This window comes from Brachyhypopomus gauderio, chromosome 11, assembly GCF_052324685.1.
Source record: "Brachyhypopomus gauderio isolate BG-103 chromosome 11, BGAUD_0.2, whole genome shotgun sequence".
In the NCBI taxonomy this organism is placed as follows: domain Eukaryota; kingdom Metazoa; phylum Chordata; class Actinopteri; order Gymnotiformes; family Hypopomidae; genus Brachyhypopomus; species Brachyhypopomus gauderio.
In genome coordinates this window covers 530875-546461 of record NC_135221.1, presented here as the reverse complement: position 1 = coordinate 546461, position 15587 = coordinate 530875, and the positions used below count along the sequence as shown (strand labels likewise).

Below are 15587 nucleotides of genomic sequence, written 5' to 3'. Positions count from 1 at the left end.
TAGCAGGCATCACTGTCCAAGTGGATCACCAATCTCAAAATGGCTTAGAGAATCTCCACTGTGTTAGAACAGCTACTCGGATGACGTACATTCAGGCATGCACTGTGTGCTCTCAGTGGTTACCTGTAAAATACTCTCCAAATTCCTGTTCAAGTTTCATTGCCTTATCAAAGACTTTATTGGCTTGTTCATACGTCTGCCTCTTATTCATCTCCCTGTAAAATACATGAATGTGCACATATTACCTTAGCAGTAGGATTTCATTAGATATGTTAACATCCATCACACAGTCAAATTTTAAACTATTCCGAATTAAAAACTTACATCAGAGCTTCCACAGATTTTGGCTTGATAAAAATGGAGATGGGATATAGTTGTGCTTGTTGGAGGCGCTTTATAGCATTGCCAGACACATCCAGGATGCAGTGTTTCCCCTGCAACACACACACACACACACACACACACACACACCTTCATGATCACTACCATAAATTACTGCTAAAGGGTATCCGTAGTTAAACGGTCAGGCTGGATTGATGGAATCCCTTAAGGTGGTGTGTAATGTTTACATGTGAAGCAGTACACACCCGTTCAGCCACCGCTCGCACAGACAGGATGCTGGTCCCATACAGGTTCTCATTGAACTGGCCTGCTTCAATAAACTTGTTGTCCTGTATGTCTTTCTCCATCTGCTCTCTGGAGCCTACGAAGTGATAATCCTGCCCGTCCATCTCATTCTCTCGTCGGGGACGAGTCGTGTCTGCGATGGAGGATGTTAACTTCATCAAGTTCATTTTTATAGCCCAAAAATGATATTTGATTAATAATAAACAAACAACCTTTTTAACAATAAACCGGACACAAGACATTTCACTTACGTGGAACACAAGATCCAAACTTGTGAGGGAATTCGGAGATCAAGTCGTCATTTATCCTGTCCTTCATTGGACCCAAAATGATCACAGGCCTTGTATAATGGACTAAACAGGAGGAAGAGAGAAAAGTCTCAGACAGGAATAAAATATGAAACATGAAGGAGATGGCAGGACGCCTCATCACTGAATACTCACTCTCCTGTCTCATCACTGGCTCATATGATAAAATCGTGTCCTCTTGACCCTCTGTGAGGTTAAACAGAAGAGATGAAGACTGAAGCGTATTGTAAAGGAACACTTCACCTGATCATATATATGAGGAGCAGAAATGACTTACTCGAGCTACTCTCACTGTCACTGGTGTTGGACGTCAAACACTCTGCAGAAGGGAAGGGAGTCTCGTATCAGTGGGTGAACATTTGTAAAATCAAAATTAAAGTAACTTTCATTTGTTATGCTATAAAAAGGAAATAAAGAGCAAAGAAAGTGAAACGGGTCTTCTGCACAGACACAGAGACACAGACAGACAGACAGACACACACACACACACACACACTACTTCCTCTACTGGGAAGTGGTAGGTAGGTGGTGGCAGTAATAGGAAATTAAGTATTTCCTCCTACAAAGTCCCAGATGACCTCCACACCCTGTCTAGGGTTTCTGATGGTCCTGTCTGTGTTGACTACACCAGACACTGATACCACCACACATGCCATTGTAAACACACTGCAGTTAACTACAGGAATCAAATGGCACACACACCAGATGCTTCAGATTCCACAGGTGTGAACTGATTTAACTCAACTGATTTTATCAACTACATCCAAATGCAGTGGCAGGTGATTCAATCAAAGGACAGTTTGGTTTTGCTCCATAATGAACACTGTGTGTCCCAGCCAAAACTATTAGTTATCTTTCATGACGCAGCTTCTTACAGCCTGTGTGTAGTGCATGAGGAGAACACAGCACAATCCAGGCACTACACTGAGAATACCTGGACTACCTGGCTTGTGTTTCTCAATAAATGAATAATCTGCTGTCCAAAATCAAACATTTTCAGTCTAAACATCTTTGACGTTTGCAGCTGTAGGAGGATCAGTAGTTGAAGTTGAACGAATTCTAACAAATGAATTACACAACGTGTCCTCCATAGAAGCCACAGGCACAGGTGTTTGCTGATGAAGGATATAAGTGCTACGTGACTGAGCCAAGCTTGTTGTGGGGGTGTGGGGGGTCTAAGGAAGCGCCCATATGTTGTTAATGTCCACGTCAGCATTAAACACTGTGTACTGTTTAATTGGCATAAATCTGCTTAAAAAAGTATCGCTTTTTTCTTTTTTGTTGTTTGTTTGGGTTTTCTTTTTTTTGGTGGGGGGGAGGGGTGTGCTGGTTCTGTTCTGTTGGACAAGTACAACCACACACTTACTCAAACTCTTTGATCCATAAAAGTCATCGCTTAACCCTGGGAAGTCCTGAGTGTCCCGACAGGTGAGGGTAGAAACGAAGGAGGAGAAGAGAGCAGACAGGAGAAGAGATGTTAGTGGAGGAGCAAGAGAGGAGGTGCAGTGCTGGGGTCAGAGTGCAGGACAACCTGGCTGTGCTGGACGACCTGGGACTCTCCCCAATGTGCATCGCCAATACAGCAGACGCACCGATTAGGATTAGAGGAATACTTAACACTACAAATATCAGACAGGGTTTACAGGCAAATCAGTGGGTCGAGCACAGCACGAGTGTTGATGCACCTCTACACCCAGAGCAGCAGACTCCAGCACTCTGCCACAGAGCAGCCACAGGTCAGAGAGCAAGCTGCTCTCTCACTGGCTCTGCGGCCTCTAGGGGAGGGACTTAAGGGATGACGCCGGGCAACAGCCAATCACACGCCGTCCCCGGAGTGCGCTACAGTAAGAGGAGGAAGCATGAAGTACAGTGGTGTAGGCCTCGGCCTGTCCGTGTTCGTACTCACGTTCAGACTCCACCAAGTCCTGCACAATATTCTCCTTGCTCTTGTAAAACGGGAACTTGCGTGAGAGGTTGAAGCTTTTTTTACGCTTCACTTTGACAGGCTGCTGGGAGACGACCAGATGAAGGGGATGGAAATGAGACCAAACAAACAACACAACAGGTTTCAAAAGTGGCTGATGGCTCACCACAAACAAAACATAAAACTACTGCACCATGCATAAACAAAAACATAAACAAACAGATGGAAACATACGGAACGGACAATGAGTGCAAACAAAAACAAACCCATCTGATAAATCCTACAAACTACACCGTTATTAAACTACGGAAGCAGGGAGGGGGGGGGGGTCACTGTCCTGGGAACAGCCTGGCCCCACACTCTGTGTTTCAGCTTCTTCTCAATAGCACATTAACACAACACCAAACATTGTGATCGATCATCAATGGGAGTGTGACGATGACACGCATGACAGCAGGTGTTTGAATGCGTTCTTCTGGGCGTGTGTGGATCCAAGATCTTCACACACCCAGTGAGATGTGAGATGACACTGTAATAAGAGCTTCCTATTCACAGACTACAATGAGTAGGAACCATTCTGAGCCCCAGAGGGAAAGGGTCGGTTTCCAGACGGCACACGGGACGTTGAGAGAGGGAGGAACACCTGAAGCACACTCACCCTGCTGGACTCGATCATGCCCGTCCTAGCATGGAACTTCACTGTTTTTAACCGGGCCCTCTCTTTCTTTTCCACCCTACAAAGCAAAAAAGTTGTACAGTGCTTTTCCCCAGGACACTTCGTGTAATCCTGAAGCTTCTCAGCTAAACTTTAGCAGTGGTTTCACAAAAACATTTTACATGTCTACAAAGGCCTGCATGCATTACATAAGCAAACATTTTTAAAGTGGTTAAAACAGCATGCAACGTGTGCCTACACTGAACTTTATACTAGATTTTCCCATTGAAAGATGATTTAAGATGATAAACACCTTACTTGCTATAGCTCCTGTTGCTAGAACATATTTTCTAAAAAGCCCGTTATTTTTGTTTACTGTATAGTGTATAGACACGATGTAATGTGTACGGTACATTGTGTATCCAGTGCTACATATTCCATGTACACAGTGCCTTGTCTGTAAACGAGGACATGCAACTGTGCACTTCAGATTGAACTCAGTCTGGACTTTGGAAGCAGAAAGCCAATGATTTCCCAAAGCCCGCTCAATAAAGCACACGTGAGCACCCATGCCCCTTCAATGCAGCACACGTGAGCTCACGTGGGGTGGGTGTGTGTTTAGTCCAGGGGGCCTGGGCCCTGTGCGCTACCTTTTCTTGCTAGGAATGACCCCGATCTGCTCGCTCTCCCCGTGGGGCGTGACCAGCCGTGCCTGCCACCACTCATCGTCTGAGGCGTTGATGACATGCAGGATGTCCCCATAACAGAAGCTGAGCCCCTGACTGGGGAGACAGCTGTCCCTGGTCCGGTCATAGTCAAACAGAGCTCTGCACCAGTCACAGAAAACACAAACACGACACACTCAGGACGATCCTCATAATATCATATAAACCACAGCAGACACTGGTTTTCCTCATGTTAGGTTTTCCTAAGGAATATGTACAACAAACACTCACGAGACATGCATCCTCTATTTTTACACATCTTGTCAGACAGGTAAGACCCAAGAGAAAGAGGAAAAACCTGCTGAACTGGATTCACTACTCCTGCATGTGCGCTGGGACACAGCTGAGACCGCTGGCCTGTGTTTCTGACACAGCTCAACCAGTGGAAATTCAAAACATTCAGTCATTTTACTGAACACAATGAATGTTTTGAAAGTTGATTAGTTAAAAGGTTAACACCATGTCTACACATCATATAGCCATGTTAACATATTTTGCTAACCAAACAAGTAAACCCGTTGGGATCACGTGTACGCAGCCGAGTTGCTGCCACTACTAACTGTTCTAAACACTAAACAGAAGAATCTGTACAACAGCTGCTAACTAGACGTCCAGCTTCCTTCAGACGACTTCTTGTGTTCAAAACGTCTGTCACACAATGTTATGCTAAGCTAAGCAGTCCCATAACTCTGATTCAACCGTTTAACTCAAACTAAAACCACAAAGCGTTAAACATAGGGCTAACAATGAAAACAATCTGCTAATCTTTGGGAGGGTTCAGAGTTCCCTACCGAAACTTCACGCATGCAGTTTCCACCGTGCCGATTAGGAGATGTCATTCCAAGCATAGCTTACAGCTTATTCACCAGTCAAACAAATGACACTCCAGCCATAGCCCAAGACGTGTCACACATTAATTAGCGCAGTCTAAAATACTGAAGGATTAGTTGGCATTAGCATTTTCAAATGTAGTGTGCAGTATTCTGTTCTCCGAAATCTGCCTGACCTGCCACATTCTTGCAGGTTCCTTATTCTAATGTGGACACAGGAAAGTGTGTCCTGTGTGGCTAAACTACATCTGTCTACTTACGTCACTTGTTCTGCTAATTAACCAGAACTTAATGAACCAGGTATTAATGTTAACAAGGTTTTAATGTTAACCAGATCCAAATGAACCAGGTCCTAACGGTAACCGGGACTTAATGACCTGGTTAACATAAAGACCTGGTTACCATTAAGATCTGGTAAATTATCTTTATGTTAACCAGGTCATAACGTTCCTATGCATATTCACTCTATGACCAAAACATTTTTTCATGTACACATACAGATTTATATTCTTCACATTATGAAATGTGCCATATTGTTAACACATCAGGACTGCCTGTGACAACACACTCAGATACACTCGGGGGTATATTTTAGTGTTTGATAAATCACAATCACAAGCTTAAATGTTACTGCATATGTTTAGGGACACAAGTCCTGCAGGACGGGGAGTTACCAGTTACGCCTCTAACGTGTGGCTTTGCTGTGCTGCTGTGTCCCCTAGCTAACCATGCTAACGGACCCCAGTCTGACCCACTGAGGCAGGCGTGAGTCCTGAGGCCCGGGACAGGACACAGGACAGTGCTGTGACCCACTACACACCTTGAGCCCCGAGTTCACAAATAAACAAACACTACTGATGAGGAAATGGGACTTATGAGAGGTGACCTTTCACCCTCACTCTCTCACCAGAGTTAATCTGATACTGCAAGTAACACGACTAACTGCACAGTATAGTATACCACACATCATAGTATAGTATACTACACAGTATATCAAAGACATGCAAAAGAAAGACAGAAAACCGACACCAATATGTCTGCACTCAAATCTGAGATGTTTGTACCTCTACTGGTTTAACAAGACTGGAAAATACAGCAATATTTTACAGCTTGAAACAGGATTTCAAATCCTCTGATTGAGTGTTATTCCACCCTGTTTGTGTGTGATGAATACAGTGTGCTTTAATACGTTAAGTCTGGCCTGGGGGCCTCATACATGCTGAAAGCCTCCCATCTGGTGGAGATACACACCACAGACACGCTGCAACTACACTGACGTAAGGTGTAGTCACAGATGACAGTTAGGTCAAAGTACAAAGGTTAAACAAACAAAACATTCTCAAAAAGGCTATTCTGTAATTCAAACATACAATCACCATTAAGAGTAGCCAGAAAGATTTGACGTGTGTGTTGGCTACCTGACGTAGAGGGAACGTTTTTCACTGGTACGCAAGGAGCCCGATCCAGAACTCATACTGCTGTTCATCATCTGCTCTCGAAGGTCGTGGATCTTGGATTCAAAGCGGCTGTACTCTGCAGAAACACACAACACGTTCAACACTTACAGAGACGAACACCCCCCTCACACAGCTGTACTCTGCAGAAACACACAACACGTTCAACACTTGTAGTCCCTCACAAACAAATGGAGCAGCAAGCGGAAGTCGAGTGCACTGGGTGAAGTCCACTCAACACGGAACACAAACCCAAACGCCTGCTGAACACTGATCCATGACTTCAGGAACAGATGGATATTAATCATGGATCTACACGAGACAGGCTCTAATATCTCTTGCCAGGTCATTAATTATGCATATTTATTAAGTAGAACATGCACTATTCAGTAAAATGGGATGAACACGTCTGAATGTGGCCATTTCTCACGGAGAGGGAGAATAACTCTGTGGAGCTGCACTGGAGGATGGAGCACTCTTGATTAAACATGGAGACTACACCTCCGCACGCGTGAGACTACACCTCCGCACGCGTGAGACTACACCTCCGCACGCGTGAGACTACACCTCCGCACACGTGAGACTACACCTCCGCACGCGTGAGACTACACCTCCGCCCGCACACGTGAGACTACACCTCCGCACACGTGAGACTACACCTCCGCACACGTGAGACTACACCTCTGCACACGTGTGGTCTGCCTGCAGCCGCTAGCGTAGCAACCAGCACACACCAAAGAACAGAGGCAGAAAAACAGCTCCACTTCAGAATGAACCCAAGAGACATGAGGAGAACTGGCCTGCCACACTCTCCAAACATGCCCAGGTTAGCCCAGTTTAGCCACGCGCTTATGCAACTGGCCAGGTGACCCTGGATCAGAAAATACTACCTTTGCGTTTAGTTTGACACTAACCCAAGAACAAACTCTTTTACTTCATCATAGGATCAGAGAATGTGAAGCTTCAGCTGAATGTAGACGTCCCCACACATCCAGACACACAGACCATGTCAATACGAAGAGATAAACCAGGCCTGCAGCACACACACACCCCTCACAGAGCAGTTCACACACTCTGGAACAACATGGCCAGGTAAGGTAACCTGACACCGCTGCCTGTAACCAAGGAGACAGGCTGGAAGCATTGAAGGGAGGAGGAGGCACTCTGGGTAATGCTTACGCTAACAGCGATACAGTAATGCAGCGGTGAAGACGCTCCAGACAGCGTTGAGGTGTTAGTAGTGATTTGTAGGGCCATATTGCCAAATATTAGCATGTGTGTTGACTGAAAAAACCAACCACTGGTTTATAACAGTGTTTTAATAGCACTCAATAACACGAACCGGACCACACCACTGGTTAGATGCAAATGTTCTGATCTATAACGAACACAGACTCAATTACAGCCCACATTAGGTCAGCTGTGGTCTAACTGCTCTGCTAACTCATGCTACGTGAGGCTACCACACGAGTGGCTGTAAGACGGGGATCTTTATTTCCAGTGACCCGTTCCTTAAGAAGAAAGTGGGACAGCTCCACGTCCTGCTCACACTGCATGTCCTCGTTAATATGCAGCTTTTATTTTGGGAAGTAGAGTGTAGCTGCCTCTTCACCTGCACCGTGACATGGTGGACACATGCGTGCTGGGCTTCCGCGGGGCTCGTCTGAAGACCTCTGCTTTTGGTCAGGCGCCCACCTGAGCAGGAAACGGTCATTTCAGCGTGCACCAACCTTCACCCTCCATCAGTGCCACACTGATGTGTCTGTCCACCACAGCTCACTACACACGTCCTCCATTGTTTATTTCAATGACACAGCACTCACGCACCACACAGAGCTGATCCAACGTCAGCCAGCACAGTACTGATGAGGAAAAGGCCCACCTGCTACAAACCGTACGCTTATTAACACAAACTACTGTTAACCAAACAAACTTGTGACTACTGGCCTCCTTCTGATGTGCCACAAAAACATCCTACAACTATTAACCAACACATCCTAGAATTTAACAATGTTCAATACCCACAGGCCTGTAAAATGAACCTCAAACGTCACCTATCTGCCTGAAAACGTGGAGTCACGTGCCTGGCGGGGCACGTGTGACGCGGCCGTGCGAACACACACTGCAGCAGGTGCCGTACTGGACGCTGCTTTGCTAAGTTAGCATGTGTGGACAGGATTAGTAACACACACAGTAGGGAGAACTTCAAACGTAAAACAGCACAATGTGAAGAAGAATGAGTAGAATAAATAACCTGTAGGGGTTTTAACAATGGGTTCCTGGACAATGACACATCTTGCATAATTGCATCATGACATCTTGAATTCAAATGTAATTAAAATCATGTAAGTCTCTAGTAACGCCAAACCTCTAAAAATAACAAAAAAACCAACACTAGAGATAAATTAACCCTGAGTCAACAGTGGTTTACGCTGGACACTACACTCTTATTTAACATTAATGGTTTACTTAACATATAAAGTCAATGTGAGGAATCTTCCCAGATGCAAGATGATCCAACATTCACCCTGCAGTTGAGTCCCACATAATTAAATGAGCTATTCTAGCCCAAATTACTATGTCACATCTAGTTGTGTGCAGACGTACAAGCCCCTGAAAGGGCGGAGTACGCCATTTATATTCCAGGAGCGTGTGACTAAAGAGATGAGCAGAACGGGGGAGAGCATGCTACAACACATAACTTACTGCCACATTCCTCTCATAGCTTTACACGGGGAAAACTATCTGACTACACACCTCCATCACACATCCTATTTATTACTGCAGAAGATGATACAGTGACTGTGTCTGTGGGTGTATTTCATCATAAAAGCTCTGGTGATTTCTTGTCTGTTTATTCTAATGAAGCACATGAGCTATAATGTTAGGCTACTAAAATGACAGGTGGTGCGGTAAGGTAATAGCTATCCAGATAATTAATTGCAAAGAGGCCACGCCGTAGCAACACAAATATCCAGAAAATATCATTTTAATAACTAATGTTTGCGTGGAATCCAGAAGGAATTAGCTTCACGGATCAGGGAGTTTTCATCCGCTGAAACACTTCCTTATGGTCCCTGGGTGAAACACACCTGTTCTGTACTGCTGCTTATATGTAGTTTAAATGTTTGTTCGATTAGCTAGTGTGGAAGTTAGCTGGACAGACAATACAAAGAATACATTTACGAACGTTTAAAAGTTAAACTTGTTGTGAATTTGAACTATTTGCATGTCTTTGGTTTATTGCTCCGTATTGTGATTAGGTACATTAGAATGGAGGGTAAATGTTGGATCACTAGCCAAGCCCTGGGGTGTTAGTGGGGCCCCTGGGGGCCACAGCACTACTGGGCTCAGTTGCCCCCCAGCTGGGCAGTTACACACCCGCTTTACTGTCATGTTGGGTCGCAGCAAACAAACATTAAACTTTTCAAGTTAGTATTTACTACAAAAACCAGCGAGTCCACATATTAACCTCCCGTAAGTGGTCAAAGGGGAATATATGAATATATCAATATATGAATATATATTATAATGTGAGTTTAACTGCGTTCACTTACACAACAACAGTTCAGCACGTCCGGTCCGAACCCCAGTCCTACAGTCCCGGTCCAGACACCGGGACCACACGCTCACTCCAGGAACCCGTCCGTGTGTGTCCGACTCTCTCTCTCTCTCTCTCTCTCACACACTCTCTCTCTCTCTCTTTCTTTCTCTCTCTCTCTCTCACACACTCTCTCTCTCTCTCACTCTCTTTCTTTCACTCACTCACTCTCTCTCTCTCACTCTCTTTCTTTCTTTCTCTCTCTCTCTCTCTCTCTCTCCAGGTTCACACCGAGTGCGCGCGGCTAGCTCGGTGTTAGCGGTTAGCTGTGCTGTTCTCCCCGGGTGAAGCGTCTCTCTCCTCGGTGTAGCCGCGTTCTCCCTCCGCCGCCCCGCCGGGCCGCGTCTCGTACCCGCCGCGTCCACACACACACACACACACGGTGTGTTAGTGCTGCTCTTCTCACACACACATCCCAACACAACACGGTAGCTGCCCGCCAGCGCCTCCGCGTGCACGCTTAGCTCCGCCCACCACACCGGATCACGGGCGCGGGCTTTTCCTTCACGGCCACGCGCTCTTCACCGCGCGGAGGAGGCGAGGAGCGTCGCACCGGGCTGCGCGTGTCCGCCGCGGCTCCGTGGAGGACTGACCCCTCCCCCTCCCCCCCCCACTCACTCAACTGCCCCGTGCAGCTGCTGCACGCGCAGAAATGCCGTCTCGCGGGAGCGCGAGCCCCGTGCACACCGGGCTGTGGTGGGACAGGCGAGGCGCTGCGGTACCTGATTAAACACACACGTGAGACACGTGAGCGCACACGTGAGATAACGGCAGCGCGCCTCTGCACTAACGCCTTCCAAACACGCAAACAAGACGCGCAGGAAACACGGACTACCGTGTGAGCACGCCCAACACCGCCCAGTCTCACCACTTTACACCGGTGTTCACCACCTCAACGAACAATGAACTCACATGACAAAAACACCGAGATAAAGGAAATGACTCATTTGCATCTCGATTACTACACATAAAAAGGTCCGGACCCACCTGTCACACTGCACTATGTCCAAGTAAATAAGGTTGAGTGTTTAGTCTGTACCTTCTGGTCTGTACTGGGCGATGATGGTGACGGTCTGTCCTGCCCTCTTCAGCGCGGCCGCTGCCTGTTCATGGGTCGCGTTACGCAGATTCACACCGTTCACCTAATAACAACAACAATCATAAAACAGCCTGATTATTACTGTCTCTGTACGTTTAATATCAGAACACATCCTGACTATTACTGTCTCTCTACGTTTAATATCAGAACACAGCCTGACTATTACTGTCTCAGTAGGCTATGTTTAATAGCAACGAAAATGGGCAAGAACTGTGTCCTCTAGTTTGGAGTGGCGTATGTAATGTGGGCATGGATGAATTTAACTCAAGTACAAGCGTTTCATAAACTATCACAATAAAAAAAATTAATTCTCTGTTCCATTCACATAAGAGCACAACATGTCTCCAAGTAATTCTTAGTTTGTTTGTTTATTTTTGTTTTTAGAAAATTATCTCGGGTACTACATATTCATATTATGTATGATACGATATATTTGTGGTCAAATCACACTTGTATTAATATAGTAATTAAATATAATGTATATAAACCTAAACATCACCTTTTATCCCAGGTTACTCCAACTCTATTCTAACCATTTTTTAAGTAGGCTATTGGGTCTGTTTGGGATCTTCTCCCTAAAACCTAAAGCACTTCTGTGAATGAGGCGTCACAGCTGGATGATACTGACCGACAGGATACGGTCTCCTCTCCTCAGTTCTCCACTCAGGTCCGCAGGCCCTCCCGCCAGGATGAAAGACACAAAGATTCCTTCTCCATCTTCTCCACCCACTATATTGAAGCCCAGTCCTGTGGAGCCCTTATGTAGCAGGACCTTCCGGGGCTCCCTGTAAACCAGACGTGACATGACGCGTGAGGCAAAGATTAAACCAGCATCAGAAACAGAGCAGGGGGCAGCACAGACACACACACGGGGACCGCAGAAACACAGACACACACACGGGGACCGCAGAAACACAGACACACACACGGGGATCGCAGAAACACAGACACACACACGGGGACCGCAGAAACACAGACACACACACGGGGACCGCAGAAATACAGACACACACACGGGGACCGCAGAAATACAGACACACACACGGGGACCGCAGAAATACAGACACACACACGGGGACCGCAGAAATACAGACACACACACGGGGACCGCAGAAACACAGACACACACACGGGGACCGCAGAAACACAGACACACACACGGGGACCGCAGAAACACAGACACACACACGGGGACCGCAGAAACACAGACACACACACACGGGGACCGCAGAAGCACAGACACACACACGGGGACCGCAGAAACACAGACACACACGGGGACCGCAGAAACACAGACACACAGGGACAGCAGAAACACAGACACACTTTTGGACCAGGACACCTCACACTAGAGCTGTAGTAGTGAAAGTGAACACTCACAAAATGTAACTAACTAACCCGCTTCATAATTTTCATCATTTCACAGTATGGAAAGCAAATTGTGTTCATGGAGTGGGAGAAACAGTGTGATACAGACACACAGCTACAGCTCACACTAGTACTGCTACATCCCACCCCCCCCCCACCCCCGACACCACCCAACACACACCACTCCCCCCCCAGACACCACCCAACACCCATTACCACCCCCCCAGACACCACCCAACACACACCACCACCCCCCAGACACCACCACCCCCCAGACACCACCCAACACACACCACCCCCCCCCAGACACCACCCAACACACACCACCACCCCCCAGACACCACCCAACACACACACCACCACCCCCCAGACACCACCCAACACCCCCCCCCCCCCCCCCCCCCCAGACACCACCCCCAGTCCTATTTTTATTTCTTGTCGCTGTGCCTTTCTGTTATTGATGAGAACACTTTTACATCAGTGGTTTTCAATGACAGACTCTCTACTCTTCTTTTGAAGATCTGACCATCACCGATGTCCAGTTCTCTGTCCCCAGAAAAGTGTGCTTAAACGTGAATCGCTTTCCCCCGCTGAAACACTTCAGATCTAATATGACAGGCACTTCATCTTGGGAAGTTCGCTAATGCTTTTATAGAACAGTTTGTGCAAAAGTATATATTTAATATAGTCAGACTATATCAAAGCTAACATTTCTTCTACAGACTGCCCATTCAGTTACTGGAATTTTGATGACATGCCCATTTAGTGGTGTGGATTGATGGGAGCCCGTACACAGCAAGGCTGAACCATAATGGTGCATCTGGACCGACGACATGCTGCCCAACACAGACATGATTTGTGGGTTCCTGGTAGCAGCAGTGACCCCCCCCCCCCCTTCACCCTGATGCTTCAGGCATGTGTAGCCATAGAAGATCTGGCCAAACAGATCAAATTCCATTACTGAAGAAATCTACATCGCATGGTATTTTCTCAAAGCATTAAAACACTGATGTTTAGAGGAAGCGTTCGTCTCAAACACACGGTTACCTGTTGTCCCTGTTTCCAGTGCTGAAGGAGACACGCTTCTGTCTGTGCAGATTAAACCTCACCAAAGGCAGAGAGGAAGAGATGTTCACTGTGAACATGACGTCTATCACAATCTGAGGATATTCCAAGACTGTCTATGTCTTTGTCTGCACCCCGGTATGGTGCTGTGTGTGTGTGTGTGTGTGTGTAAATGTTTACAGAGTCTCTGGCTGTAGGGGTGTAATGGGAAGCAGGTCTCCTCTAGCAGCTCTGTCTCCTCCATGTTAACTCTTCCCCACCCTCATTCACAGGCTGCCATGACGCTACACGCTTCATTCTCTTCACGATAATCAAGACTCGAGCTTTTCTCTTCTCCAGTAACACCTGTTATCAAAGTTATGTTAAAATGCAGTGCTGATGAAGATGTTTTAGATGAAATTGCCTTTTTCAACATTTTAATGGTCATCTGGGAGAGTTAGTTTGAAGTCAACCTCACAAGTGTGTCATGTCAGCCTTCTTTATGGAGATGAGTGAAGCAGGTTCTACAGAGTCTCACCACTAATGTGTGAATGTGTTGGGTGTGTCTCACTGGGGTGAGGAGCTCAGTAATCCTGTGTTAGGTGTCTTCAGTCTTCACACTCACATCAGTGGACAAGGAAACAGTAGAGGACAGGAGTGACTTTAGAGAACGGGAGTACATTCCACACTGTATGAATGCAACTAAGCTCTCCTCCCTATCATGAGACCCTCCTCCCTCTCTCCCTCCCCCAGCTTTCTCCCTCACTCCCTCCCTCTATCTCTCCCTCACTCTCCCTCACTCACTCCCTCCCTCTATCTCTCCCTCACTCCCTCCCTCTATCTCTCCCTCCCTCTATCTCTCCCTCAATCTCTCCCTCAATCTCTCCCTCACTCCCTCCCTCACTCCCTCCCTCACTCCCTCCCTCACTCACTCACTCACTTCCTCCCTCCCTCACTCACTCTCTCTCTCCCTTCCTCCCTCTCTCTCTCTCCCTCCCTCCCTCTCTGTCTCTCTCTCCCTCCCTCCCTCTCTGTCTCTCCCTCTCTCCCTCTCTCACTCCATGTCCTTTTGCCTCTGCTAAGAATGTAAACAGTTGGTTACCATAGCTACCATGCAAAAGAATTCTCCATTTTATCTGTGTTGCTGTCTCACCCTCTGCTGTACCTCTTGGGTCTCTCATCTGCTAACGTCTGTCTCTCTGATAATGTGTCTGACCATTAGCCCCACCCCCAACCACCCCCCACAACCCCCCACCACTACTACATTCTCATTTCTCTCCGCACCAACAGATGTTTCAGGGCCTTTGGATATTTCAAGGTCTTTAGAGCAGCTGAGAATCAACTACATACAATAAATGATTAACGTTTCAGACTCAGAGGCTGGAGTTAAAGTTAAAGTAACCCCTCGCTTTGATTACACTGTTGAGCATTTAACTCAAGATGACATTAGTTAGCAGTCAAGTGATCCACCAAAGTGTATAAGGACATTAGAGGTGTACAAGCATCTGTCTCATGTTCCAGGAATGCTGGCTAATGAAAGCCATAACTGCCCCGTTACCGATACTACATGTCCTCCGAGCAAACAGAGCTGTCCAAACACACACACACACACACACACACACACACACACACACACACACACACACACACACACACACACTTCTTCCACACACACACACACACACTGATACTGAGCCCACTTTGTAAGTGCCATGTTTGTCTATATGTGAGCACTACTGTTCACAGTTTACTGTCTCTCATCATGTGTGTGTGCTGCTAATCAGACTGATACAGAGACCTTTCCATACAAGATCTGATACTGAGACGTTCTCACAGCCTAACAAGTGACAATTTTCAGACCAAATACAATCTTTTAAATGTGACTTATATCCAACGTTAGTGTGAAGAGACCAAACCAGCCCTCGTGCACAGGAGAGCATCGCCCTCATCAA

At 46.7% G+C, this 15587-nt stretch overlaps 1 protein-coding gene across 8 annotated transcripts in view; it reads right to left on the bottom strand.

The window, feature by feature from the left end:
- Nucleotides 1-15587, bottom strand: part of dlg3 (discs, large homolog 3 (Drosophila)) — a 75004-nt gene that overhangs the window by 3258 nt on the left and 56159 nt on the right. For 5 of the 8 annotated variants that reach the window (XM_077021002.1, XM_077021003.1, XM_077021006.1 and 2 more), the window contains 12 exons: nucleotides 11852-12008; nucleotides 11164-11266; nucleotides 6488-6602; nucleotides 4165-4341; nucleotides 3518-3593; nucleotides 2842-2944; nucleotides 1213-1254; nucleotides 1071-1121; nucleotides 879-980; nucleotides 588-760; nucleotides 325-434; nucleotides 124-215 (listed from right to left, as the gene is read on the bottom strand). In XM_077021002.1, coding sequence (XP_076877117.1) covers nucleotides 124-215; nucleotides 325-434; nucleotides 588-760; nucleotides 879-980; nucleotides 1071-1121; nucleotides 1213-1254; nucleotides 2842-2944; nucleotides 3518-3593; nucleotides 4165-4341; nucleotides 6488-6602; nucleotides 11164-11266; nucleotides 11852-12008 — 1301 coding nt within the window. Of the gene's footprint in view, nucleotides 1-123; nucleotides 216-324; nucleotides 435-587; nucleotides 761-878; nucleotides 981-1070; nucleotides 1122-1212; nucleotides 1255-2301; nucleotides 2348-2841; nucleotides 2945-3517; nucleotides 3594-4164; nucleotides 4342-6487; nucleotides 6603-11163; nucleotides 11267-11851; nucleotides 12009-15587 lie in introns of all 8 variants that reach the window. The other 3 variants (XM_077021001.1, XM_077021007.1, XM_077021005.1) reach the window with 2 other exon arrangements.